The 26467-nt window shown below is 46.1% G+C and overlaps 2 protein-coding genes across 5 annotated transcripts; one reads left to right on the forward strand and one right to left on the reverse strand.

Annotated features, from left to right (window-relative positions):
* Window positions 1–275: 275 nt before the first annotated feature.
* On the reverse strand, window positions 276–8139 carry LOC131709476 (uncharacterized). Of its 3 annotated transcripts, none has more exons than XM_059012136.1 (3): window positions 8073–8139; window positions 2054–2546; window positions 276–1585 (listed from the first exon to the last, which is right to left on the reverse strand). In XM_059012136.1, exons 2-3 carry the CDS (start codon window positions 2525–2527, stop codon window positions 1454–1456), a joined length of 606 nt encoding a protein of 201 aa, XP_058868119.1. In that variant the 5' UTR covers window positions 2528–2546; window positions 8073–8139; the 3' UTR covers window positions 276–1453. The 3 variants fall into 3 exon arrangements, with proteins under 3 accessions (XP_058868119.1, XP_058868118.1, XP_058868117.1); XM_059012135.1 differs by lacking the exon at window positions 8073–8139 and adding an exon at window positions 5027–5224; XM_059012134.1 differs by lacking the exon at window positions 8073–8139 and adding an exon at window positions 4431–4885.
* Window positions 8140–9634: 1495 nt separating this feature from the next.
* On the forward strand, window positions 9635–22873 carry LOC117398586 (crossover junction endonuclease MUS81). 2 transcript variants are annotated; one of them, XM_059012093.1, is made up of 17 exons: window positions 9635–9726; window positions 10188–10360; window positions 11159–11288; window positions 11822–11946; window positions 13111–13203; window positions 13661–13741; window positions 14234–14322; window positions 14825–14995; window positions 15887–16102; window positions 16804–16931; window positions 17860–17972; window positions 18484–18600; window positions 19037–19132; window positions 20243–20368; window positions 20960–21063; window positions 22205–22288; window positions 22561–22873. In XM_059012093.1, the coding sequence occupies exons 2-17, from the start codon at window positions 10223–10225 to the stop codon at window positions 22625–22627; spliced, it is 1878 nt and encodes a 625-aa protein (XP_058868076.1). In that variant the 5' UTR covers window positions 9635–9726; window positions 10188–10222; the 3' UTR covers window positions 22628–22873. The 2 variants fall into 2 exon arrangements, with proteins under 2 accessions (XP_058868076.1, XP_058868077.1); XM_059012094.1 differs by lacking the exon at window positions 9635–9726 and adding an exon at window positions 9737–9857.
* Window positions 22874–26467: the final 3594 nt, after the last annotated feature.

Raw genomic sequence — 26467 nt, forward strand, 5'->3', positions numbered from 1 at the left:
GACCGAGTCAAGCAGACCAGCGTTTGGGCTCCAGTGCCTTCATCAGTGTGATTATTGAAACTAGAAGAGACCGAGTCAAGCAGACCAGCGTTTGGGCTCCAGTGCCTTCATCAGGGTTATTATTGAAACTAGAAGAGACCGAGTCAAGCAGACCAGCGTTTGGGCTCCAGTGCCTTCATCAGTGTGATTATTGAAACTAGAAGAGACCGAGTCAAGCAGACCAGCGTTTCTGCAAAGGTATTGAATTTAAAAAAAGAAAAAAAAACAAAAACATCTCAGAACCAAAAAAAACATTTTATTTTTTTTAAAATTCGCAATATTAAAAATAGTATGTGAAAAAAAACAAAAACTTTACATAACGTATGCCAAATTAGAAAAATAAATGACATTAATAAGACACTTATAATTTATATCTCTCTATATATTCTCTCCGATAAGCCACTTATGCAAGAAACACAGAATATGATTATTTGATATTAAACAGCGCAAGGCAAACACAGTCTATTCATTTATAACAGAAGCAAAGCATTAAAAAAACAAGTTTGGCTTTTTTCTCTTCTAGGCACTAACTAGAAATTTCACAGTTAAACAGGATCTCTATAGAATATACACCCCATTGATAAAATAAGTACTTGAAATAATGTGTGTATATATATAATTTAATTCTTAGCAGACACCCTTATCCAGTGCGACTTACAATTGTTACAAGATAACATCACATTATTTTTACATACAATTCCCCATTTATACAGTTGGGTTTTTACTGGAGCAATCTAGGTAAAGTACCTTGCTCAAGGGTACAGCAGCAGTGTCCCCCACCTGGGATTGAACCCACGACCCTCCGGTCAAGAGTCCAGAGCCCTGACCGCTACTCCACACTGCTGCCCATATATATTCAGTTTACAAATCTATCATTTCTCATAAATCTGATAAATTTTCCAAGCTACAGAAACCTTCAGTCTAACAAACACCAGACTTCACACGGTCATTGAAAGTAAAAACTAACTAGATAGAGAACTGACTGGCAGACTGGAGCAGGGGCCTGTGCGTGGGTGCTGCAAACTGGCCTTGTGACCTACAGAACAGGAAGTGATGACGAGGTGCCAGGAAGTAGAATGTTCATCTTTTACAGCTGAGGCTCGCAAAGAACTTAAAGGCCTCTGGCAAAATTAATAAGGGAAAGAAATGGAAGCTAAGGGGGGGTGAACTCTGCTTCATCAACAACTGCTGCTGCTGAGTCACTTCCAATAGGAGCTTGTTTGTTTTCCGTCTGATCTGAAGGACGGAGCACAAGGAGGTGAAATGACTCGCTCAGGGTCTCACACACACACACACACACACACACACACACACACACACACACACACACACAGGGAGTCAGTGGCTGAGCCGGGATTTGAACCTCCTGGTATCGAGACCCCTTTCTTTAACCACGCACGCTGCAGACACGGCTCTAGTCCGCTATTGCAGATCTGTGTTCAGCTGCCGATGAGGATGATGATGAGGAGGTTATTGGGGTGAGGGTCATGCTGTACAGGCTGGTGATGAAGGTCTCCCAGCCCCTCCTGAAAGCTCTGTCGATTGCCTGGGGAAGAAAGAGAGACACCAAATCAAACACCATAGTACAGCAACTACTGAAGTCCCTCAGTCCCTAAGAGAAAGGGGGCTCCCTCCAGCCCAGGGCAGACCTGAGGCATGGAGACTGAACTGCTCCCTCACCCCCCTAAGAGAAAGGGTGCTCCCTCCAGCCCAGGGCAGGCTTGAAGCAGACTGAACTGCTCCCTCCCTCACCCCCCTAAGAGAAAGGGTGCTCCCTCCAGCCCAGGGCTAGGGGGGTGAACTCTGCTTCATCAACAACTGCTGCTGCTGCTGCTGCTGCAGAGTCACTTCCAATAGGAGCTCGTTTGTTTTCCGTCTCATCCGAAGGACGGAGCACAAGGAGGTGAAGTGACTTGCTCAGGGTCACACACACACACACACACACACACACACACACACACACACACACACAGTGAGTCAGTGGCTCAGCCGGGATTTGAACCCGGAGCCTCACCTTTCTGTACTGCTTCATCGTGCTTCTCTTTTCCATCTTCATTGCCTTTTCCTCGGACTTCTTCTCTGGTTTCTTCTCATCCAGGAGGATCTGATGGTCATCCAGGACTGCGAAGTGGACTCCGGTGGCCGTCTCCGCCGTTCCGTCCCCCTGCTCCGGAATTCCGTCCCCCTCCTCCGGGTTTTCCGGCCGGCGTTCCCGGGAACGCGCGGATCCTTCCCTCTGCTTCTTTCTCTTGCTGCTCCGGGAGGATTTCCTCCTCACCAGGGGTTTGGTCCCGTCATCGTCCATCATGCCGCGGTTGAAGTCGAACATTCCTGGCTCCTTGGTGCGTTTCATGTTTTTCTGCCCCTCCGGATGCATGGGAACGTCGTCCTGAAATTCCGCCTCCTGCAGCCGGCAGTAGAACCCGCTGGCCTTGTCCAGATATTGGGGAGCTTGGGGGGACTTCCTTGAGTTCTTCCCGATAGTCATGGTTCAGTCGCTGAGTGCCCTGATTTAAAAAATATAAAACACAGGGAATTATGTTTAAGCACAGAGAGGTCTGGTAAAGCATAGGGAAGCATTGTAAAGCACAGAGAGGTCTGGTAAAGCATAGGGAAGCATTGTAAAGCACAGAGAGGTCTGGTAAAGCATAGGGAAGCATTGTAAAGCACAGAGAGGTCTGGTAAAGCATAGGGAAGCATTGTAAAGCACAGAGAGGTATGGATAGGGGTGTTATTACAATGCAGTGTTTTGCTGCACTCTGAAACTGTGGTCTGTTTGCTGTCAGAACTTTGGACTTTGGAATCCATATTAAAAAACAAGCCATGGCAAGCTAAAGAAAGAAAGAAAGAAAGAAAGAAAGAAAGAAAGAAAGAAAGAAAGAAAGAAAGAGTTTGCATAAAGCGCATGCAAACTAAACACAATATATATATATATATGCCCTCTAGCCTTATATAGTGTTGAACCCTGCTCCTCACCCCACCCCTGTACAGGCAGGTATCGACAGGGCAGCGGGGCGCTGTTTGAGTCAGGAGCAGCGCTACCGCTTCACCTGCTTGTGATCTCGAGGTCTGGCTTCAGTGAAACTGCGAAGGGCATCTACGTGTGTAAACAGCTACGCGTTTATTTATGGGTTTAAGCTGCGTTACCAGGTACAACGCAATGCGGAGCGGAGACACGAACGTAAACACAGAGGCATGTGTGTGCTTACACACGGACTTCAGCGCTTATTAAGGATTTTAATGTGAAACTCACAAAAGTAATGTCTGTATTTTACACACGCACGCACACTGAGACACACACACGCACGCACACACTCGCACTCACGCACGCACGCACGCACGCATGTTTTCATTCTTATATTTGTAGGGACTTCTCATTATTATTATTATTATTATTATTATTATTATTATTATTTATTTCTTAGCAGACGCCCTTATCCAGGGCGATACAGTCATAAACAAAAATACATTTCAAACAAAAATACATTTCAATACACTGGCTCTCATTACATTTTTATTTACTGTTTCTAACTCCAGTCGACTGAAAAGTCGACAACAAACTAAATATTTTGGCTTTTTTTTTCTTTTTTTTTTGAAGGCATATTTAGTTTTTTTTTTAAAGTGGTGACGTCCCCACAACGTCGTTTTTTTTTCAGGATTTACTATCACTGTGGGGACATTTTGTCAAATTTTGTCCGCATATTGATCGTCATGCATGTCCACAGGCGCACGCACGCACGCACACACACACGCTCTTTTTCTCGACAGTGCGTTACAGAAGGTATTATCGTTCAAAAGCTATAGCACGGATACATAAACGTGTTATTTATGAATTCAGACAGTTCATCTAAGTTTTAATAGCCATGCTGGAGTTTTATCAATTCCAGTTTAACTGCTCTTCTCAGCCAAGCAAAGTGCTGATCAATACGGAAAATTAATTTTAATGAGAATAACCAGAGGATAGACTAAAACATATTAAGACGACCTTCTTTTTTTCATTTATATATATATATATATATATATATATATATATATATATATATATACGTCTATATACACACATAGATAGATAGATAGATAGATAGATAGACAGATAGATAGATAGATAGATAGATAGATAGATAGATAGATAGATAGATAGATAGATAGATAGATAGATAGATAGATAAATTCTCCAAGTTTACTTTTGTAACTTAGCAACATTTCATGTTTTAAACAACATAAGCAAACAAACGAATTCAACTAGACGTTAAAAGACACCAAAAAAAATCTGATGTCACCCGCTGAAATTTAAAACGACACAAAACGATTATTATTATTATTATTATTATTATTATTATTATTATTATATATATATCGATCTCCATTATTCCTGATTCCCACAAGCCTACCTGATCTCAGTTCTGTATCGTGTGGAGAGAGCCGAAGCTGCGGAGAGCTCTCTGGCTACAGCAATGGCACGGAGCGCGGTTCCTCTAAGCTCTGAGTTTGATGTTGAAGATTTCACAGTGAGATCAGAGAGGGTGTGTGTGTGTGTCTGCGTGTCTGTGTCTTTCAAAACTCTGCAGCCAGACAGGACAGCACTAAACTTTGCCCCCCCCCCTGGACTCAGCCGTCGCCTGCAATGTTATTCGATGATTCGAGCTGCGGTCAAAGGTGGTTTGGTGCTGCCGGCCGGTGCTGTCTCTGTTCCCGTGGAAATCTCCAACAGAGACGAGACGTCATTGCAGGTGGTACGCAGACTTTGATCCCCGGTGCCACGACTATTGATAAACTGTTTTTGATAGCAAGAATTGTGGATCTCAAAAATAATATCGAGGATATTGCACATTAAAAAGGTCTCGCCATAGTTCAAATATATTTGGCGCTATTGCAATAATAATAATAATAATAATAATAATAATAATAATAATAATAATAATAATAATAATAATAATAATATGATAGAATAGAATTGAATATAAAATAAAATACTATGAAGTATTACTTCTGTTAGTGTCTTCACAGCACTGCGATGCTGGTGGAAGTTATTGATGGACTGTGTGAAGTTCTCTCTCGATGATGAAGCGCTGCGTCTCCGGCGAGTCCTCCCTCACCTGCCCCGGCTTCTCCTCTCTGTGAAGCGGCGTGCTTTCCCGAGCAGAGAGGGGCAGCCCCGGCGGCAAGCGATGTGCAGACTTCGGTAATCAAGGAAGGAGGAGGGATGCGGGGAGAGGAGAGGGGGGAGAGGAGAGGAGGGGAGGAGAGGAGAGGAGAGGAGAGGAGGGGAAGAGGAGAGGAGAGGAGAGGAGAGGAGGGGAGGGGAGGGGAGAGGAGAGGAGGGGAGGGGAGAGGAGAGGAGGGGAGGGGAAGAGGAGAGGAGAGGAGAGGAGAGGAGAGGAGGGGAGGGGAGGGGAGAGGAGAGGGGGGGAGAGGAGAGGAGGGGAGGGGAGGGGAGAGGAGAGGAGAGGAGAGGAGAGGAGGGGAGGGGAGAGGAGAGGAGAGGAGAGGAGGGGAGGGGAGGGGAGAGGAGAGGAGGGGAGAGGAGGGGAAGAGGAGAGGAGAGGAGGGGAGGGGAGGGGAGAGGAGAGGAGGGGAGGGGAGGGGAAGAGGAGAGGAGAGGAGAGGAGAGGAGGGGAGGGGAGAGGAGGGGAGGGGAGGGGAGAGGAGGGGAGGGGAGGGGCGGAGGTGTGCTGTGGATCACGCGAAACCGCGCTGATGACGGGGGTGAGATGTTCCACGTGGTTTTGGTATAAGCTGCCGGGTTCATCGCTTCTCCGGTTGATTCCCGTGAAAGGGGAATAGCCACAAGTCAAACGAGCCACTTCGAGTCAGTTAGTTTCCTGATCGTTTAATTTCTCGGCATGTTTAATAAGACGTTACGCGCTGGTCTTTATCCTTGCCGATTTAGGTGTTGAAATCTAGTGATTGCTTATTGATTAGTTAGTCCAATAAAAACGATCACATCTCCTTCTCATTGCTTAAAGAAAGAAACATTAATTTAATAAACACGTTTGATAGCAGGGATGGAAATAAGACTCCCCGTTGCACAGCAGTTTGATCCAAATCCTGGTTTTAGGGTGACACACACCTGCAGCGGGTCGTTTTGTGTTGCAACAGTAGGAGAACGGGGCAGAAAATTCAGCGGGAGACCCCTAGTGGTCATTTATTGAAAAGTTCCAATTATATATTGCGGATGGAGTTTAGGTGCATGTTGTCCTGTACCTTCTTATCGAAATGCATCATCCAACGTGGGTGAGTTTAAATCCTTGGAAAACGCGTCAACACCCTTTAATTAAACCCTGAAGGCGTGCGAAGAGCGTGCAGGCAGCTCCCGATGGCGCAACAGCAATGGCGTATACCCGAGCAACATGCAACGCTGTAGCGCTAGACACGTCTGAGCAAGACAGCCAGTCACCGCCTCAGCTTGTGGGCTATGGGTTGGAATAGACCGCAATCATCCGTGGGATGGTTATCTGTGTGTGTGTGTGTTTTTTTTGTAATCATCGCCCGAGGCACCTGTAGCGTTCAGCTGAACCTTTCTCAGGTACAGAGAGGCAGCGGCCGGGTGACTCAGTACGTTCACTGCATTGTTTGAATCACATTTCGTGAACTGATACAGACGAGTTGTCTCACATAACGTATTCACCTTGCAGTGACGTCAAAAAGTGATAATTCCTCTAGAGAAAAATATACTTGCACTTTGACCCCTTTGACTCCTCTAGACCGTTTCAATTCAAAACACAAAACGTCTCGTTTTCAATCACTCGGCAAACGCCCACAGCACAGAAATGTTCATTAATGAGCAACAAAATGAGAATATGTTAAAAATGATGTCAAGCTGGTGCATTCGTATCTCAGAGAAACCGGAGAGGAACGGGAAATTAAAACGAGGTAAAGGCGATCATCCAAATCAAGCTGAAGCTGTAAGGGATAACGACGCTGAACGTCTGTACAGCGCTGAAACACGACGTTTTTTTAAAAAAAAAAACAACCCAACTGTACTGCTGAGCCTCGTCTTCTTGAATATCACCAGCATCACAGGGGTATCCGTGGATTATAAAAAATAACAGACGGGCCTATTCAGCGAGTCTCAGGAAAACAATTCCATCTCGGGGTTCTGTGACAGTTTAGAAATTCCACCTTCGCTCTCGTAGTTTATGACGTCACAGAAACCCTAGATGGAATTATTATCCTGTAAGGATATTTCAGGTACTTAAAAAGGTAAAAAAAATTGATTACAAATCAATTATCAGGACGTTTCAGACTTCATCGGCTGAATACAAAAAAAAAACAGTGCTTTAAGGAGTTGATAAAAAAACAAACAAGTAGTCTTTTAAACAAAATTCCAGAATGTTGGTGATGATGATGATGATGACGATGATGATGACGATGATGATGACCTCAGAATAGAATGTTCATTCCAAATGGCTCCAAAGTGCCGAGTTTGAAAATAAATTCACATTCCTTTTGTTTCCTGACAGCATTAGTTCCATAGCATTGAACCATCCCACAAAACAGCATTTCCCTTTTCTCAAACTTATAAATATATATAGTGTAGCACAGTATTAAACCTGTGTGTTTTTTTGTTTATTGTTTGGTGGGGAAACGGCCTAGCTGTCCCACTTGTAGTCAGGGTGTTCCTGTGTGTTTAGTTGGTACGCCTTTGAGGAGTTAGGCTTTTGTTTGTTTTGTTTGGGGTTTATGAATAAATATACAGGCCCTGTCCTGTTTAAATAACCTCTGTGGTCCAGTAAATGTTTCTTTTATAATCAAGAAGGTCCTGAATTGTAGCAAGGCACCCCTACTTTGTTACATGTGGTGGAGAATGCGGGCAGAAACGCGCCCTACTGACCCAGCACAGTAAAATAAATAAATAAATAAAAAATGGAAGAGCTGCACGAGATGATCCGGGCAATGAAACCTGTTCAGGAGGAACTGAACAGAAAACGGACACAGGAACACCCTGACTACAAGTGGGACAGCTAGGCCGTTTCCCCACCAAACAATAAACACAAAAAAAAACACACAGGTTTAATACAGCACACTTTTACCTCACGACTGCCAGGAAGCAGATCACTCCTTTCTGCCTCCTTCTCCTCAGCAGCCCTGAGCAAACTGACTGCCTCTCTTAAATACCCTGCACCTGGTTCTAATTTAACAATGGCTACCAGGTGCAGGGGATAATTAATATTAAAACAATTAACAAAACCCTTCCCCAATTAACAAAACTACACATTTTACTGCGGGGAGGATTTCAACCCCCTCCCCGCTGTGCTACACTATATATATTATATTTTAGCTCAAAGAGTCAGCTGGCCAACGTTTCGATATGTTGTACATATCTTTCTCAAGGGAGCCTGTGTTTGAATCAAAACATTGGAGGTATTTATAGGTTTTTGACGGCATGACAACTACTTGTTATTGTTTATATTCAAATCCATGATTTATTCTTCCATGATGTCATGGTGTTCTATATATTGTGACATCATTTTTACTTCTATCTTTGAATCTGTATTAATTCTAATTAACACTAATTTATATAAACTTATATTTTTATTATATCATGCGATGCCGGCTCTGAGGATCAGTCTAGATTTGGCCTCCCCAGCGCATCAGCATGCACAGCTTTTGAATGAATTTTGTTTATTTATTTAAATGTTATATATTTATTGAAGTTAATTAGTTCATTCTTTTCTGTTGAGTCCCGCTGGCATAATCGTGTTCAGTCTATACATTATATATATATATATATATATATATATATATATATATATATATATATATATATATACAGTACTGTGCAAAAGTTTTAGGCAGGTGTGAAAAAATGCTGTAAAGTAAGAATGCTTTCCTTGCAAGTTTGGGGCTGGAGTTGGGGATTTGGTCAGAATTAATGGTCTCCTCAATGCTGAGAAGTACAGGCAGATACTTATCCATCATGCAATACCATCAGGGAGGCATCTGATTGGCCCCAAATTTATTCTGCAGCATGACAACGACCCCAAACATACAGCGAAAGTCATTAAGAACTATCTTCAGCGTAAAGAAGAACAAGGAGTCCTGGAAGTGATGGTATGGCCCCCACAGAACCCTGATCTCAACATCATCGAGTCTGTCTGGGATTACATGAAGAGAGAGAAGCAACTGAGGCTGCCTAAATCCACAGAAGAACTGTGGTTCAGTTCTCCAAGATGTTTGGGCCAACCTACCTGCCGAGTTCCTTCAAAAACTGTGTGCAAGTGTACCTAGAAGAATTGATGCTGTTTTGAAGGCAAAGGGTGGTCACACCAAATATGGATTTGATGTAGATTTTTCTTCTGTTCACTCACTTTGCATTTTGTTAATTGATAAACATAAACTACTAACATGTCTATTTTTGAAAGCATTCTTACTTTACAGCATTTTTTCACACCTGCCTAAAACTTTTGCACAGTACTGTATATATATATATATATATATATATATATATATATATATATATATATATATACTATAATGTTACAAATATACCATGGATCTACACTAAATCTCCACTGGTCATAAACACTAGATTTTATTTTTAACTGTTTTTAATTAGCCCTGGCGCTCATCCTGCCAGCAGGTGGCGATGTCCTCTTTTGAGCCACGCGTTTTCCACACACGCGTAGTTAAGCGAACTCGGTGGTCCGCTGAAATTCAAAGCACTGGGCGGTGTTGAGCACGCAAGTATGTAGACCTAAAACATTAACCAATAAGAAAATTGTTTTAAAAAACAAAACATGTATTATGCATTCACAATAATACAAATATAGATTTTTTTTGTTTAAATAAATGTGACAGGCGTGTTTGCAGGGACGGTGCGTTTTGCAGGCTTATGAAAAACTATTAAAATCATTGAATGGATCAGGACCAGTGTGGCTTGAAACTGGTTTCCCGGAGACCACTGGGAGACCTGGTTTGCGGTCGCTCTATCAAACCCCCGAGTCTCACCCTGGTGTGCCACGCAGTGACATGAAACCCAGTCTCTTGAAAACCCAGTCCCACCAAGCCACAGGATTTGATACAGCAAAGCTGCCTCAAATTCGGTCTCCTGGAACCGGTTTTGTCTTTACGGTACCGTTCTTAAAAAAAAAAAAAAGAAGTGTCTCCTTGTTTCTTAAGTATGTTCCGATGTTTTGACTTCGCAGAGTTTTGCGGGTGAGTGCGGCGGCTCGCTGGTACCATGTCGGTGGAGCCGGTGAAGTTCGGGCGCAAGCGACCGGTTCCGAAGTCTCCAAACCCGCTCTTCCTCAAGTGGCTGACCGAGCTGAGAGACGTGGCCGCGGAGAAGGGAACCAAAATGCAGTTTGTCTACCAAAAGGTGAGAACGGCTTCCACACGTCAGTTTTAATTGCTTTTAATAACAGCGACTTGTTTATAATTACAGCATTGTGGTCCCCCCCCCCCCCCCCCCATCCAGCTGAAGGACTTCTGAAAAGTCCTGATATTTAAAAAAAAAAAAAAATACATTATAAATAATTCAAACCAAAAGTGGTCAAAAGTTTCACATCACCTGGAATTTTAGGATTGAGACATCAAAAAAAACAACTATATGAACATAATTTAGATATTTTATTTAGCATCGTGTCATATTAGAGCACAAGGATGGGAATGAGACTCCCGCTGCACAGCACTGTGATCCAGTCCTGGTTTCACTGGGAGTTTAATAATCAGACACACCTGAGCTTGTTAGCTAGACACACTGGGGACTGATCAAGCTGGTCGCAGTAAAACCTGGACTGGATCACACTGCTGTGCAATAGGAGTCTGATTCCCATCCCTGGGCTGGTGAGGGAAAAAGTGAAATTTTGTAATCAGGGGTATAAAATCTGTAGTATTTTGTATTTAATTATATCCTGATGTAACTATCACTGACACTGTTATCTGCTCCGTTATTGAATCATATTTTGTCATATTCTTGTACTTGCTAGAACCAAAGTCACTGTATTTATCTTGCTCTTAATTGTATTAATACTTGTACTGTGATTCTTGAAATGTATTTTTGTTTACGGCTGTAAGTCGCCCTGGATAAGGGCGTCTGCTAAGAAATAAATAATAAAACCGACTGGACAGGTTGATCTCTGACCCGGCGCTGTTTCCTCGTCTCCCTTTCGGAAAGGCGATCAGCTCCCTGAACAAGTACCCTCTTCCGCTGAAGAACGGGAAGGAGGCAAAGATCCTGCAGAATTTTGGGGACGGCATCTGCAAAATCCTGGATGACAAGCTGGCCCAGTACTACGCAGAGAACGGTGAGCCTGCCGCCCGGCCCAGTACAGGAGGCTGTGTGGTCCAGTGGTTAAAGAAAAGGGCTTGTAACCAGGAGGTCCCCGGTTCAAATCCCACCTCAACTCATTGTGTGACCCTGAGCAAGTCACTTCACCTTCTTGTGCTCCGTCTTTCGGGTGAGACGTAGTTGTAAGTGACTCTGCAGCTGATGCATAGTTCACACACCCTAGCCTCTGTGAGTCACCTTGGATAAAGACGTCTGCTAAATAAACACATAATAAATAAACAAATAATAACAGGGCTTCCCAAACGCGGTCCTCGAACCCTCCTCCGGTCTGCTGGCTTTCAAGCCAACTGAGCTGGAGGTCACCTTAGTAAACTCCTCGGTTGCTTTAGTTTTTTAAGCGGCTCTGTGCAGTCGTTTACCAGGAAGCAAACCGAACCGGCTGCCAGGTTCCTGAGCGCGGTGTAACCGCTGGTGGCGCGTCAGCCGGGCAGGCGTTTGCTGTGTTGTTTTTGTAAGAAGCGCTGCTTGTGTTTTGTGCTGTTCTGCTAGGTCCGGACGCCCCGATTCATTCCATGAACGAGGGGGACCCCCCCAAGCTGAGGAGGAGCAAGACCCCCCCGGGGGCCACCAGGGGCCCCCTGTCCCCCGAGGGCCAGCCAGAGCCGGCTCCCTGCGTGAGTATGGGGGGGGGGGGGCACTTGTTCTCTTGTTGGTGACCAGTTTGTTTACATGCCCATCTGCTCCTACTCCAGAGCTGCTGCCTAATGTTCCCTTGTTAACATATTGAATTCCACCCCCTCTATATAGAATGAACTCCCTCAGCTTCATAGAGTCCAGTGAAAGCTGCTGAATAATGTTCCCTTGTTAACATATTGAATTCCACCCCCTCTATATAGAATGAACTCCCTCAGCTTCATAGAGTCCAATGAAAGCTGCTGAATAATGTTCCCTTGTTAACATATTGAATTCCACCCCCTCTATATAGAATGAACTCCCTCAGCTTCATAGAGTCCAATGAAAGCTGCTGAATAATGTTCCCTTGTTAACATATTGAATTCCACCCCCTCTATATAGAATGAACTCCCTCAGCTTCATAGAGTCCAATGAAAGCTGCTGAATAATGTTCCCTTGTTAACATATTGAATTCCACCCCCTCTATATAGAATGAACTCCCTCAGCTTCATAGAGTCCAGTGAAAGCTGCTGAATAATGTTCCCTTGTTAACATATTGAATTCCACCCCCTCTATATAGAATGAACTCCCTCAGCTTCATAGAGTCCAGTGAAAGCTGCTGAATAATGTTCCCTTGTTAACATATTGAATTCCACCCCCTCTATATAGAATGAACTCCCGCAGCTTCATAGAGTCCAATGAAAGCTGCTGAATAATGTTCCCTTGTTAACATATTGAATTCCACCCCCTCTATATAGAATGAACTCCCTCAGCTTCATAGAGTCCAGTGAAAGCTGCTGAATAATGTTCCCTTGTTAACATATTGAATTCCACCCCCTCTATATAGAATGAACTCCCGCAGCTTCATAGAGTCCAATGAAAGCTGCTGAATAATGTTCCCTTGTTAACATATTGAATTGCACCCCCTCTATATAGAATGAACTCCCTCAGCTTCATAGAGTCCAATGAAAGCTGCTGAATAATGTTCCCTTGTTAACATATTGAATTACACACCCAGCGCTTTGTAGTTTTCCCCTCATAATTTAACTGGCAAACCGACACATTGAAATCTAGTGTACTACTATTATGGCTTCCGGTAGACTCTTTTTTTTTTGTGAGATAATTTTGCTGACTCTCTTTTTTTTTCTTTTTTTTTTTCTCTCCAGAAGAGGGTTGGCTTTAAAAAGACCCGTGACTACGTCCCTCAGAAGCGATCCGGGGGCTACGCAGTGCTGGTGACTCTGTACCGAGACCACCAGGTGAGCAGCGGACAGCCCCCCCACACACACACAGAGACCATGGGATGGGAATGAGACTCCTATTGCACAGCAGTGTCACCCATTCCAGGTTTTACTGCTACCAGCTTGATCAGCCCCCAGTGTGTCTAGCTAACAAGCTCAGGTGTGTCTGATTATTAAACTCCCAGTAAAACCAGGACTGGATCACACTGCTGTGCAACGGGAGTCTGATTCCCATCCCAGAGGTACACAGGGGTACATCGAGACCCCCGCTTCACGGCACGCTCAGTTCCGCTCCCCCCTGAGCAGCTCGGAGCTGCGGAGCGGAGTGCATCGGTGAAAAATTCTCCCTCTGAGCCTCTCCGTTTAGTCGGCTCGGCCAGCGCTAAGCTTTGCAGCTGTGCGTCCCAGTTGAGTAGGTGTGGTTTGAGAGGCTCTCTGCGTTGCTGTTTCACTGCTCTCTGTGTCCTTGCTCCAGAGAGCTGGCAGCCGCGGGTTTATGACCAAGGCAGAGTTGCAGCGTGAAGCCCAGCCGCTGTGTGACAAGTCCTTCACCGTGGTAAGAAACCGCAATGCTGGGCGGCCGATCTGAATTTATTGATGTTTTTTTTAAATAACATTTTAACTGTCTTTCTCCTCTCTCTCTCTCTCTCTCTCTGTCTCTCTCCTCACTGCTTTCTCTTCTCTATCTCTCTCTCTCTCTGGTCTTTCTCTTGTCTGTCTCTCTCCCTCTCCTCTCTCCCTATCTTCTCATCTCTCTCTCCTCTCTCATATCTCCTTTCTCTTCTCTCCTCCCCTTCTCCTCTCTCCCTGTCCTCTCCTCTCCCTCTCTCTCTCTGTGCCTCTCTCCTCTCTTCTCTATCTCTCTCCTCTCCTCTCTCTCCCCCTCTTTCTCTCTCTCCTCTCTCCTCTCTCTGTGCCTCTCTCCTCCCTCTCCTCATATCTCTCTCATCTCCCCTTCTCTCTCTCCTCTTTTCTCTCCTCTCTCCCCCTCTCCTCTCCACTCTCCTCTCCCCTCCTCTCCCCCCTCTCTCCTCTCTTCTCTCTCCAGTCAGATCCTGGCAGTAAGTACACGGCCTGGTCGTCTGTCAGCACTCTCATTCAGAAGGATCTGCTCCTCAAAACCAACAGCCCCGCAAGGTAGGAAACCACAGCTTGCATATTCAACAAACTCCAGGGACTCCCATTGCACAGCAGTTTGCTCCATTCCCCTCCCTCGTTCTCTTTCTCTGGCTCTCCTACTTTCTCTATCTCTACACCAGGCGCCCAGCGAGCTCAGAGCGGGCACCCAGAGGCCGGGAGCTCGCTGGCCTCTGCTCTGGAGTTTCTGGGTGTAGAAGAGGAAGCTGGCTCGGTCGTGGGGTCGGAGGACGCCCCCTGAGCCGTCAGCTCTCCTGAGCAGCTGGGCGGTGAATTGCTGAGTTGAGGGAGGAGAGGGGAGGGGAGGGGGTTAAATATTTGAGCACTAAAAATAAATACAAAAAAGGTGTTGCAATAAGATTTGGGGCGATTTTGAAAAAGCCTGTGTTTGAGGGAAGCAGCCGGCTGACTGTCCCCCGTTGTGATGTCAGCAGGCTGACTGCCCCCCCCCCTTTGAGATGTCATCAGGCTGACTGCCCCCCATTGTGATGTCCATCGGCAGGTACTCCCTGACTGAGAAGGGACTGGAGCTGGCGGAGAAGCTGGAGGAGAGAGGGGCTGAGCAGGGACAGCCGGGGGGGGCTCCAGCCTCACTCCCTGGGGTCCCGGAGAACAAGGGGGGAGAGATACTGGACCTCACAGAGGGGGAGGAGGAGGAGCCACCAGAAGACAAGTAAATATATAACCAGGACAGAACAATCACAGTAAATACCTGCAGTGCTTTGCCGTTGACTACACAGGTCTGAAGTGGACAGATTTGAACGTCAGCACGCATGTGTTTTTGTGTTAAATAGAGAGAGATTTCTTGTGTTTAATTTTTTAAACGGAGCTAAGGAAATCTCTGTTTGTGAGTCGTGCTTTCGGATAGAGCTGCACTTCCTTGGAGCCCCCTAACCCCTTTGCAGACATTAGAATTAGTGATATTATTATTATTATTATTATTATTATTATTATTATTATTATTTATTAGCAGACGCCTTTATCCAGGGCGACTTACAGTCGTTACAAAATATCACGTTATAAAATATCATGTTACAGAGAAGAGCAGTCATAAAGTCAGATCAAATAAGATCAAACCAAGAACACAATAAAGAACGCAGTAACTAATTACATTTAAAAGCGAGTTCGACAGAGAGCAGTTAAACTGACAGTAAAAATATTTGCTATACGAATCAAGTCCAGTAATAGCAGCGCAGCGAGTACGATGAATGGATGAGAACGATTTTAAATAAGAGCCAGGACAAAAAAAATGAAAAACCACGCGCTCCATACCCCACGCTCCGTTGGGACAGCGTTCCCCGTAGGGTCTCTGAATGCGTCCCTGCTTTCAGAACTACAGTACCAATCGCCTCAAAGGCGGATGTTCACACTGGATTCGGTGTAGCCGCTGTGCTGAAGGGGTTAATCTGAGTCGCCCTAGTCGAGTCGTTTTAGCGCTGAATCACTGGGAGCCTTTAACAACCAACTTGACCCGAGTTTAGCGATCTGACGGCTGCTAGGAAACGAGCCTGCAGAAAATCCTTCGGGAGTCGGATCAAGGCTGTTTTTATCTGTTTGGAAACAGGGGCAAAGGCGGGCCCGTCCCGGTGGACGAAGCCAGAGGAGACTGGAGGAGGGGCGAGGGCGGCTGGGGCTCTGGTTCGGGGAACGGCCCGGATGCAGCCGGTTCGAAGGCCTCGAGCGAGAGACCGCCTCCTGCCTACCGACACGTCCCCGGTTTCGTTCTGAGCCCCGGCACGTTCGACATCGTGCTGTGTGTGGATTTCATCGAAACCACAGGGTAACGTCCCACCCGTTCTAGTGGAAGTAAGACTCCCGCTGCACAGCAGTGTGATCCAGTCCTGGTTTCACTAGGAGTTTAATAATCAGACACACCTGAGCTTGTTAGCTAGACACACTGGGGGCTGATCAAGCTGGGAGCAGTGAAACCTGGACTGGATCACACTGCTGTGCAACAGGAGTCAATGCCAACCGTGTATTAATAATGCTGGTTATCATCACAGGGATGGGAATCAGACTCCCGCTGCACAGCAGTGTGATCCAGTCCTGGTTTCACTGGGAGTTTAATAATCAGACACACCTGAGCTTGTTAGCTAGACACACTGGGGGCTGATCAAGCTGGTAGTGACTATTATTATTATTATTATTATTATTATTATTATTATTATTATTATTATTATTATTTTTATTATTATTATTTATTTCTTAGCAGACGCCCTTATCCAGGGCGACTTACAATTGTTACAAGATATCACATTATTTTCACATACAATTACCCATTTATACAGTTAGGTTTTTACTAGAGCAATCTAGGTAAAGTACCTTACTCAAGGGTACAGCAGCAGTGTCCCCCACCTGGGATTGAACCCACGACCCTCCGATCAAGACATGGCTGTCTCTGTCTGCCCGCCTGTCTGTCTGTCTGACACGGCTCACAGTTTGTCGTGTGTGTTTTTAATTTTTTTTTTTTTTCCTACTCAGGGGCTCCAGCGGTAGGAAGCAAGAGCTGGTGACGGAGCTGAGGAAGAACGGAGTGGACTTCGACGTCAGGAAACTCAACGTGGGAGACTTCCTGTGGACCGCGCGAGAGCGGGTCCGCTATATCCCAGGTGAGACCGGGACCGTCTTATTCCCAGCCCGAGCAATGGAACTCCAGTCCAGTCTAATCTCGTGGTCTTCAATTGCAGTTCGAATGCAGGGAAGGCTCCTGTCCACAGCAGTGTGATCCATCCCTGGTTTTGCTTCCAGTTTAACCCTTTAGCGGTCCATTTATTCAGAGGCTGTCAGGCGCGTCCGGTCCAATTTATTTCACACACGCGCTGTTTTAAAAGTATTTTTCTTCACAGTAAAACAGGTTTAGAAGTCTCTGCATATCAACAGGACACTCAGTACTGCATCTCCAGGCCCACCCCTTGTTCACTTTATTTATCACACACCTCTTCACAGTCTGATAAATCATCTCCTGATCACTCGTTTTATCACCAAACTCCTCGACAGTGCGATCCGAGTCATTATTTTATGACTGGAACTTCTCAAAAAAGCTCTGCAGATGTCTGTGATATTCTTTGAGCGCTGGATGCAGAAGCAGCTGTCGTGTTTGTTTATGGCTGTGTTGTCTCTGTGGTGCAGAGTCTGTGTGTTGCTCAGAGAAGCCCTTTTTTTTCTTCTTTTTTTCTGTTCCTGTCAGTCTCACTCGGCTATTTTCCTGTGAAAAAAGTCTTTCTCAATGAGGGTGGCTGCTGAGTTCATATTACAGCACAGGGATTGGGAATCAGACTCCCGTTGCACAGCAGTGTGATCCAGTCCTGGTTTCACTAGGAGTTTAATAATCAGACACACCTGAGCTTGTTAGCTAGACACACTGGGGGGCTGATCAAGCTGGTAGCAGTAAAACCTGGACTGGATCACACTGCTGTGCAACAGGAGTCTCATTCCCATCCTCTCTTTTATGTATACCAGGTCGTTTTGGCCTCGCATACATTTCGAGTTTTCGAATGTTGGTTACAGCACCACTTTTTTTTTTGTGCCCCCCCCCAGGTCAGCTTCGTGCCCCCCAGGCCAGAGAGCTGGTGCTGGATTACATCGTGGAACGCAAGAGGATGGACGACCTCTGCGGCAGCATCATCGACGGGCGCTTCCGTGAGCAGAAGGTGGGCTTCTGGGAGATCACGTGACCGCCTGCTCGCTGGCATTGTAGTCAGGGATGGGGAATCAGACTCCTGTCGCACAGCAGTGTGATCCATTCCAGGTTTTACTGCTACCAGCTTGATCAGACCCCAGTGTGTCTAGCTAACAAGCTCAGGGTGTGTCTGATTATTAAACTCCCAGTGAAACCAGGACTGGATCACACTGCTGTGCAGCGGGAGTCTGATTATCAGCCCTGGGTGCAGTTGGCATTTTTAAAGTTAATAATCTACAAGTTTAAACGTACGTTCTTTCTTTCTTTCTTTCTTTCTTTCTTTCTTTCTTTCTTTCTTTCTCTCTTTTTCTTTCTTTCCTCTTTCCTTTCTATCTTTTCTTTCTTTCTCTCCTCTTTCTTTCCACTTGCCTTTCTATTTCTTTCTTTCTTTTTCTCTTTCCTCTTTCTTTTTCTCTCCTGTCTCTCCTCTTTCCTATTTCTCTTTTTTCTTTTCTGTCTTTCTCTCGCTCTTTCTTTCCCAGTTCCGTCTGAAGCGCTGTGGTCTGAAGAAGCCGATCTACCTGGTGGAGGATTACGGATCCGCACAGCACCTCAGTATCCCAGAGAGCACCCTGCTGCAGGCTGTGGTGAACACACAGGTACGAGAGACGCAGAGAGCGCCCTGCTGCAGGCTGTGGTGAACACACAGGTACGAGAGACGCTGTGCACGCAGAGAGCACCCTGCTGCAGGCTGTGGTGAACACACAGGTACGAGAGACGCAGAGAGCGCCCTGCTGCAGGCTGTGGTGAACACACAGGTACGAGAGACGCAGAGAGCGCCCTGCTGCAGGCTGTGGTGAACACACAGGTACGAGAGACGCTGTGCACGCAGAGAGCACCCTGCTGCAGGCTGTGGTGAACACACAGGTACGAGAGACGCTGTGCACGCAGAGAGCACCCTGCTGCAGGCTGTGGTGAACACACAGGTACGAGAGACGCTGTGCACGCAGAGAGCACCCTGCTGCAAGCTGTTAGGGAGGCGCTGTGACGGGACGCTGTGTGTTTCAGGGTCTCTCTGTCTTGTTTCTTGTGAAGGTCGTTGACGGCTTCTTCATCAAACGCACCAGAGATGTGAGAGAGTCAGCTGCCTACCTGACTGTCATGACCAGATACCTGCAGAGCATGTTCATGGTATGGAAGAGCCCCTAATTATTATTATTATTATTATTATTATTATTATTATTATTATTTATGTATTTGGCAGACTCCTGCTTTATCCCAGGCGACTCACACAGGTGTTACAGGGCAGCGCAGGGTTACAATGCAAGCTTCATATTGAAACACAGTGTAGTTTACAGCAAGTGCAAATAATAACACTACTAGAATCCAATATGAACTAGGATGCTGTGTATAATAATAACACTACTAGAATCCAATATGAACTAGGATGCTGTGTATAATAATAACACTACTAGAATCCAATATGAACTAGGATGCTGTGTATAATAATAACACTACTAGAATCCAATATGAACTAGGATGCTATGTATAATAATAACACTACTAGAATCCAATATGAACTAGGATGCTCTGTATAATAATAACACTACTAGAATCCAATATGAACTAGGATGCTATGTATAATAATAACACTGCTAGAATCCAATATGAACTAGGATGCTATGTATAATAATAACACTACTAGAATCCAAGATGAACTAGGATGCTATGTATAATAATAACACTACTAGAATCCAATATGAACTAGGATGCTATGTATAATAATAACACTGCTAGAATCCAATATGAACTAGGATGCTATGTATAATAATAACACTACTAGAATCCAATATGAACTAGGATGCTATGTATAATAATAACACTACTAGAATACAATATGAACTAGGATGCTATGTATAATAATAACACTACTAGAATCCAATATGAACTAGGATGCTATGTATAATAATAACACTACTAGAATCCAATATGAACTAGGATGCTGTGTATAATAATAACACTACTAGAATCCAATATGAACTAGGAACTAGAAACTGTGAATCTCAATTTCCGCTCAGTAATCAGTAATCTATAGAAACAACAGGGACTCCTGTGTGAAAATGTCGGACCGCTTTGTGCTTTTAAATTAGGCATCTTAAACAACTTCTGAAAAGTCTTGTGGGTTTTGTGGCTTTGTGTTTCTTTTCTTGTAATATTTTTTTTATTGCACATTAGTCACTGGCCAGTGTGAAAGCCCTGTGTGGTTCACACCCTGCACCCCTCTCTCTCTGCACCCCCCAGAACAAGACCCTGCTGAGCTGCACCAAGGAGGAGGAGCCTCTGTGTGACCGCGCCTCCAGCCCCGCCTCCAGCTCCTGCATCCTCATGAGCTTCGGGGAGTTCAACGAGGGAGCTGTGAAGAACAAGGTGGCAGAGAGGCGAGCTCGACCCGAAACCTGACCCCGACCCCGACACCAACACCAACCCGGACCCTAACACTGACCCCAACCCTGACCCTAACACTGACCCCAACACCAACCCCGACCCTAACACTGACCCCAACACCAACCCGGACCCTAACACTGACCCCAACCCCGACCCTAACACTGACCCCAACACCAACCCTAACACTGACCCCAACCCCGACCCTAACACTGACCCCAACACTGACCCCAACACCAACCCCGACCCTAACACTGACCCCAACACCAACCCGGACCCTAACACTGATCCCAACACCAACCCGGACCCTAACACTGACCCCAACACCAACCCTGACCCTAACACTGACCCCAACACCAACCCCGACCCTAACACTGACCCCAACCCTGACCCTAACACTGACCCCAACACCAACCCTAACACTGACCCCAACACCAACCCGGACCCTAACACTGACCCCAACCCCGACCCTAACACTGACCCCAACATCAACCCTGACCCTAACACTGACCCCAACACCAACCCCGACCCCATCCCGGACCCCGACCCTGACCCTCTGCTGTGTTTCTCCTGCAGGCTCAGACGGTCAGGGAGCTCCTCGCTCGCCAGCTCATGCAGATCAGCGGGATCTCGGGAGACAAAGCAGCCGCCATCCTGGGCAAATACAGCACCCTGACCAGGTACCCAAATACAGCACCCTGACCAGGTACCCAAATACAGCACCCTGACCAGGTACCCAAATACAGCACCCTGACCAGGTACCCAAATACAGCACCCTGACCAGGTACCCAAATACAGCACCCTGACCAGGTACCCAAATACAGCACTCACACACTCCCACTCCTACTCACACACACAAACACTCCCACTCACAAACACTCTCACAAACAAACACACTCACACTAACACACACACACACACACACACAATAACTCACTCACACATAAATACTCACAACAGCACACAAAATAACTCACTTGCACACTCACTAACACACACTCGTACACACGCACGTAATCACACGCACACTCATTCTCACTCTCACACACACACTAACGCTCTCACTCTCACACACGCTCGCTCATTTACTAGTAGTTACAAGAGAAACGGTGGAGAACTGAGAGCAACTGCATTGTAACATTTTACAATTCACGCAATACGCCTGTGTACCAGTAGATGGCGCTGTTTTCACGTCTCTGTTAAACACCTTGCCAGCTCACTCAAAACTCCTGGCCACGCTGAGAAGCATTTCTCTCGCCTCTTGACTTTTGAAGTGTTTTTAACTGTATAACTGTTTTCGTGAAAAGCCGTTTCCTTCTATAGTGAAATAACTCCTCATAACTAATCCCAATCTTTGGGGCTGTCACTAGCTCAGCCACCGCGAGAAATGTCTTGCCTCTGCCCCCTTCTGGGGCGAGACTGTGTACTTCCAGCTGATTCTGAGCTGCTGCGTAATGGACAGTTTAACCTGGCTGTGATGGCATGTTTAAAACTCTAAACTAAGATCCAGGCTTTAACCAGCGGTTAAAGAAAGGGGGTCTCAATACCAGGAGGTTCAAATCCTGGCTCAGCCACTCCCTGTCTGAGACCCTGAGCGAGTCACTTCACCTCCTTGTGCTCCGTCCTTCGGATGAGACGTAAAACAAACGAGCTCCTATTGGAAGCAACTCTGCAGCTGCAGCAGTTGTTGATGATGCATAGTTCACCCCCCCTAGTCGCCTTGGATAAAAGCGTCTGCAAAATGACTGATTTTAATAGTAATAGCGATAATGCCTCGGTCTTTTTTTTTCATTTTTTCCCTGTCTCTATTTCTCTCCCCAGCCTTCTGCAAGCTTATGAAGAGTGCCCCACAGTAGAAGCCAGAGAGAAACTGCTGTCTGGAATCAAATACGGGAAACTGCAGAGGTATCACTCACATGGAGCTGCTCGTAGATACACGCAACAGACACGTGAAATATCCCCTTCCTGTGCTGGGCAGAGCGATCTTGAGCAGAAAATATATTTTCGGTCTTTGACGCAGCTGGTGTCTCTTGTCGTTTTGAAGATATTTTTAATCTACAACAACCAAAAAAAAATCCACCTCACACATTAGATTCATCGGTCCTGTTTTTAATCGGCAAGGCTGCTGAGGTGAACAGAAGTCTGGATAATATCGATCTGTTCTGTGTGTCTTTCAGGAATATTGGGCCGGCTCTCAGTAAGACAGTCTGCCAGCTGTACTGCACTGTGGGAGCGCTGCACTAGAACCCGTGGCTTTGAACAGAACGTGGGGAGAGAGGGAGAGAGGGGAGAGAGGGGCGGCCACTGCTGAGAGCCTACTCTCTCGCAGAATCGCACCCTAAAGAAAAATAACACAGACCTATGGCAAAAATCAAGGTAGCGCATTGCTGTTTAAGATCACAACTTTTGTACATTAAAAAATATATATATCTATGTTTGTTGGTGTTGGAAAAATAATAATGTTTTAAAGAAATAAACTTTTTTCTAGTACTGGCTGTTGGCTGTTTTCTCAATGGTCTGCAGTTTTTGCAAAATCCTTTGCAAACCTGTATAATTCTCACCTGTCTGGTTTTTTCCCTAACTGAAGGATCGCCCAGGTTACTTGACAACGCTGGCACCTATTACCACCTTAGGGCAGGGCAGCAAGCGGTGCCAATGGGAGTCTGCCCTGCCAAGGTGCTACCCTGCCCCAGCAGGAGTGATCCGATCCTGCCCTGCCCTGTCCTGACCTGCCCTCTTCATGGGCGTTGATCCGATTCCTCCCCAGGCAGGGCCATGCAAAACATTTAGTGATCTATCCCTCCTACGTCACAAAACTAGACTACTAAAACAAAAAAGAACTGCCCTTTTTTTCCCCCCCCCCAATGATCTGTCAAAGAGCTGCTTATTTTTTATTTAATGCACCCAATTATTTTACACCTTATTTTTCTCCCTAATTTAGAATTATTCCCCCCCCCCCCAGGCTGGGCGTCTGGCCGGTAGGGTCCGCTGCAGCGCGATGAGGCGAGACAGTCCCTGCCAGTTGTGCCTCCTTGACCCCACGGGAGCGCCAGAGCCAACGCGACGCCCCCTTCAGAGTCCCCAGCCAAATCCGGAGACTTCACACAGCCAGGACTCGAACCTGCGCTGTCTGACTCCGGCCTGCGCACCACGCGGCCGTGCCTTTACCATCTGCACAATGTGCTTTCATTGGACTCTATGAAGCTGAGGGAGTTCATTCTATATAGAGGGGGTGGAATTCAATATGTTAACAAGGGAACATTATTCAGCAGCTTTCATTGGACTCTATGAAGCTGAGGGAGTTCATTCTATATAGAGGGGGTGGAATTCAATATGTTAACAAGGGAACATTATTCAGCAGCTTTCATTGGACTCTATGAAGCTGAGGGAGTTCATTCTATAGATTTAACCCATTCCCTGCTAACCTTGCATTCCCACACGCACACAAATACTTTCCATGTTGTTTTGGTTGTGTTGCGGTATAGAAAGTAGTCATTCTCAAACCTCTTTCACTCTTTCTTGTACCCCTGATCTAGCCCTGTAGTGAAAGTGAGTCACCTTGCTTGAATAAACAGGAACTCGTTTAGGGAAGGGGGGGGTCGTGCCACTGGGATGCCAGAGAGTTGAATCAGGTCTCTCGGGTGAGAATGAATCAGCTCTCCAGGGAGGGAATGAATCACGTCTCTATTCAAAAGCTTCCCGCCTGAATCTCTTTGATACCCTGACAAAATTATTTCAGTAGTGTATTCAGGGTATCTAACTATCTGTCTATCTGTCTGTATCTATCTGTATCTGTCTCTGTCTCTGTCTGTCTGTCTGTCTGTATCTATCTGTATCTGTCTATATCTATATCTGTCTATCTATCTATCTGTATCTGTCTGTCTGTCTGTTATATATATATATATATATATATATGTATATGTATGTATGTATGTAATGAAAGAAAGGGTTTTTAAAAAATGTACACAAAAGGTTTTAAAAAATTAAAATTTCTATAACAACTCCCCAGTCATGTTTAAGCGGACACCCTCTTGCAATGCAAAGGTACTGAAACTGGAAAAAACAAAAATTCTAGAACTGAAATACATCTTTCTGAACTGAAACTAGATAATAATTTCAAAACGAGAAACTACCTAACAATCTTTATCAAGTAAATAAAAACTGAAACGGAATTGAAATACTGAAACTGAAAATCAAACTGGTTTAGTAAGTACAGGAGTGGGGGGGGGGGGGGGGGGGGGGTCTGATGAGGAGAAATGGGCCAGACAACTCTCACACCTCAGAGATAACTGGGCTGCTTTCAAAACTGGACATTTCAGAGATCTGTGTCTTTAAAGGGAAGGTCAGAAGTAGGGAGGAGGTATACGTTTATTTGGCTTGAGCTAAAACAAGCTGTGACTCCTCAGTGCAGGTTCTGAGGTATAGGGTATGATTCTGTGTGTCTCGTTTTTTATTTTATTTTTTCATCCTGTAGAATGAAAGATGTTGCAACAGGAAGAAACTGCAGTGTGACACACGTGTAAAAATCTCACACTGATGCGTCGTCCAGATTCATATTCCCTGTGGAGGATCAAGACTCTAAAATACACACACACACACCCACCCTCCAGCCAGGACAAAAAAAAAAAATACACACCCGCCATAGCACTGTCAGCACTGTATCGATCCGGAATATCTACCCAGGATATCTACCATTCCTCTTTCACAGCCTCTGTGGCCAATTCTAGATGTCCTGTTTTTCTCCCCAGTTTAGATTCCTCACAGCAGCTCAAGAGAATTAAAGGTCAGTCCTCCGATTCCTGCGCTCCCCTGACTGTGTGACTCTCCCCTGCGCACCACGCGGCCGTGCCTTTACCAGGGGAGACCCTCGGGGACCCCTGCGCTCCCCTGACTGTGTGACTCCCCCCTGCACACCACGCGGCCGTGCCTTTACCAGGGGAGACCCTCGGGGACCCCTGCGCTCCCCTGACTGTGTGACTCCCCCCTGCGCACCACGCGGCCGTGCCTTTACCAGGGGAGACCCTCGGGGACCTCTGCGCTCCCCTGACTGTGTGACTCCCCCCTGCACACCATGCGGCCAGGCCTTTACCAGGGGAGACCCTCGGGGACCCCTGCGCTCCCCTGACTGTGTGACTCCCCCCTGCACACCATGCGGCCAGGCCTTTACCAGGGGAGACCCTCGGGGACCCCTGCGCTCCCCTGACTGTGTGACTCCCCCCTGCACACCACGCGGCCGTGCCTTTACCAGGGGAGACCCTCGGGGACCCCTGTGCTCCCCTGACTGTGTGACTCCCCTCTGCGCACCACGCAGCCGTGCCTTTACCAGTGGAGACCCTCGGGGACCCCTGCGCTCCCCTGACTTTGTGACTCCCCCCCCCCCCCCTGCACACCACGCGGGCTAGTGGGCTGTATGTATAAAACTACTTATCGATTCCTGGAAATAGAGTAAGCGAGCAGATGGCATATCTGTGTGCTAGCTGGACTGTATGAGTCACCCTTTCTCTCTCTTTCTCTCTCTCTCTCAGGCACGCTGTGACCCGCCCACTCCCTCCTGGCAAGGAGGCCTGTGAACAAAAGGGTCTTCTTACCCAGAGGGCCCCTCACGCGCCAGTGTGTGTCACAGTCAGGTGCCTCTGTGTCAGTTTGTGCAGTTTCATTATCCTGCTACCCCCCCCCCCCTACAACATATACTGTCAGATATCTCTTTCAACAAAGAGAAACACAAAAAAAAAAAAAAACAGCAGCAACGGCTGCCCACTTCAGCATAGTGCCCCTTTTGTTAGATATCATACTTAATCTCTTTGTCTTTATCTCTGTACAGACTTCTCTAGACTAGACTGGATTGAATTAGCTGCTCTCAGATCTCCAGTACAGCACTGAGTTCTCTATACTAGACTGTATTGAATTAGCTGGCTCTCAGATCTCCAGTACAGCACTGAGTTCTCTATACTAGACTGTATTGAATTAGCTGGCTCTCAGATCCCCAGTACAGCACTGAGTTCTCTATACTAGACTGTACTGAATTAGCTGGCTCTCAGATCCCCAGTACAGCACTGAGTTCGCTACACTAGACTGTATTGAATT

This window comes from Acipenser ruthenus, chromosome 43, assembly GCF_902713425.1.
Source record: "Acipenser ruthenus chromosome 43, fAciRut3.2 maternal haplotype, whole genome shotgun sequence".
NCBI classification, from domain to species: Eukaryota; Metazoa; Chordata; class Actinopteri; order Acipenseriformes; family Acipenseridae; genus Acipenser; species Acipenser ruthenus.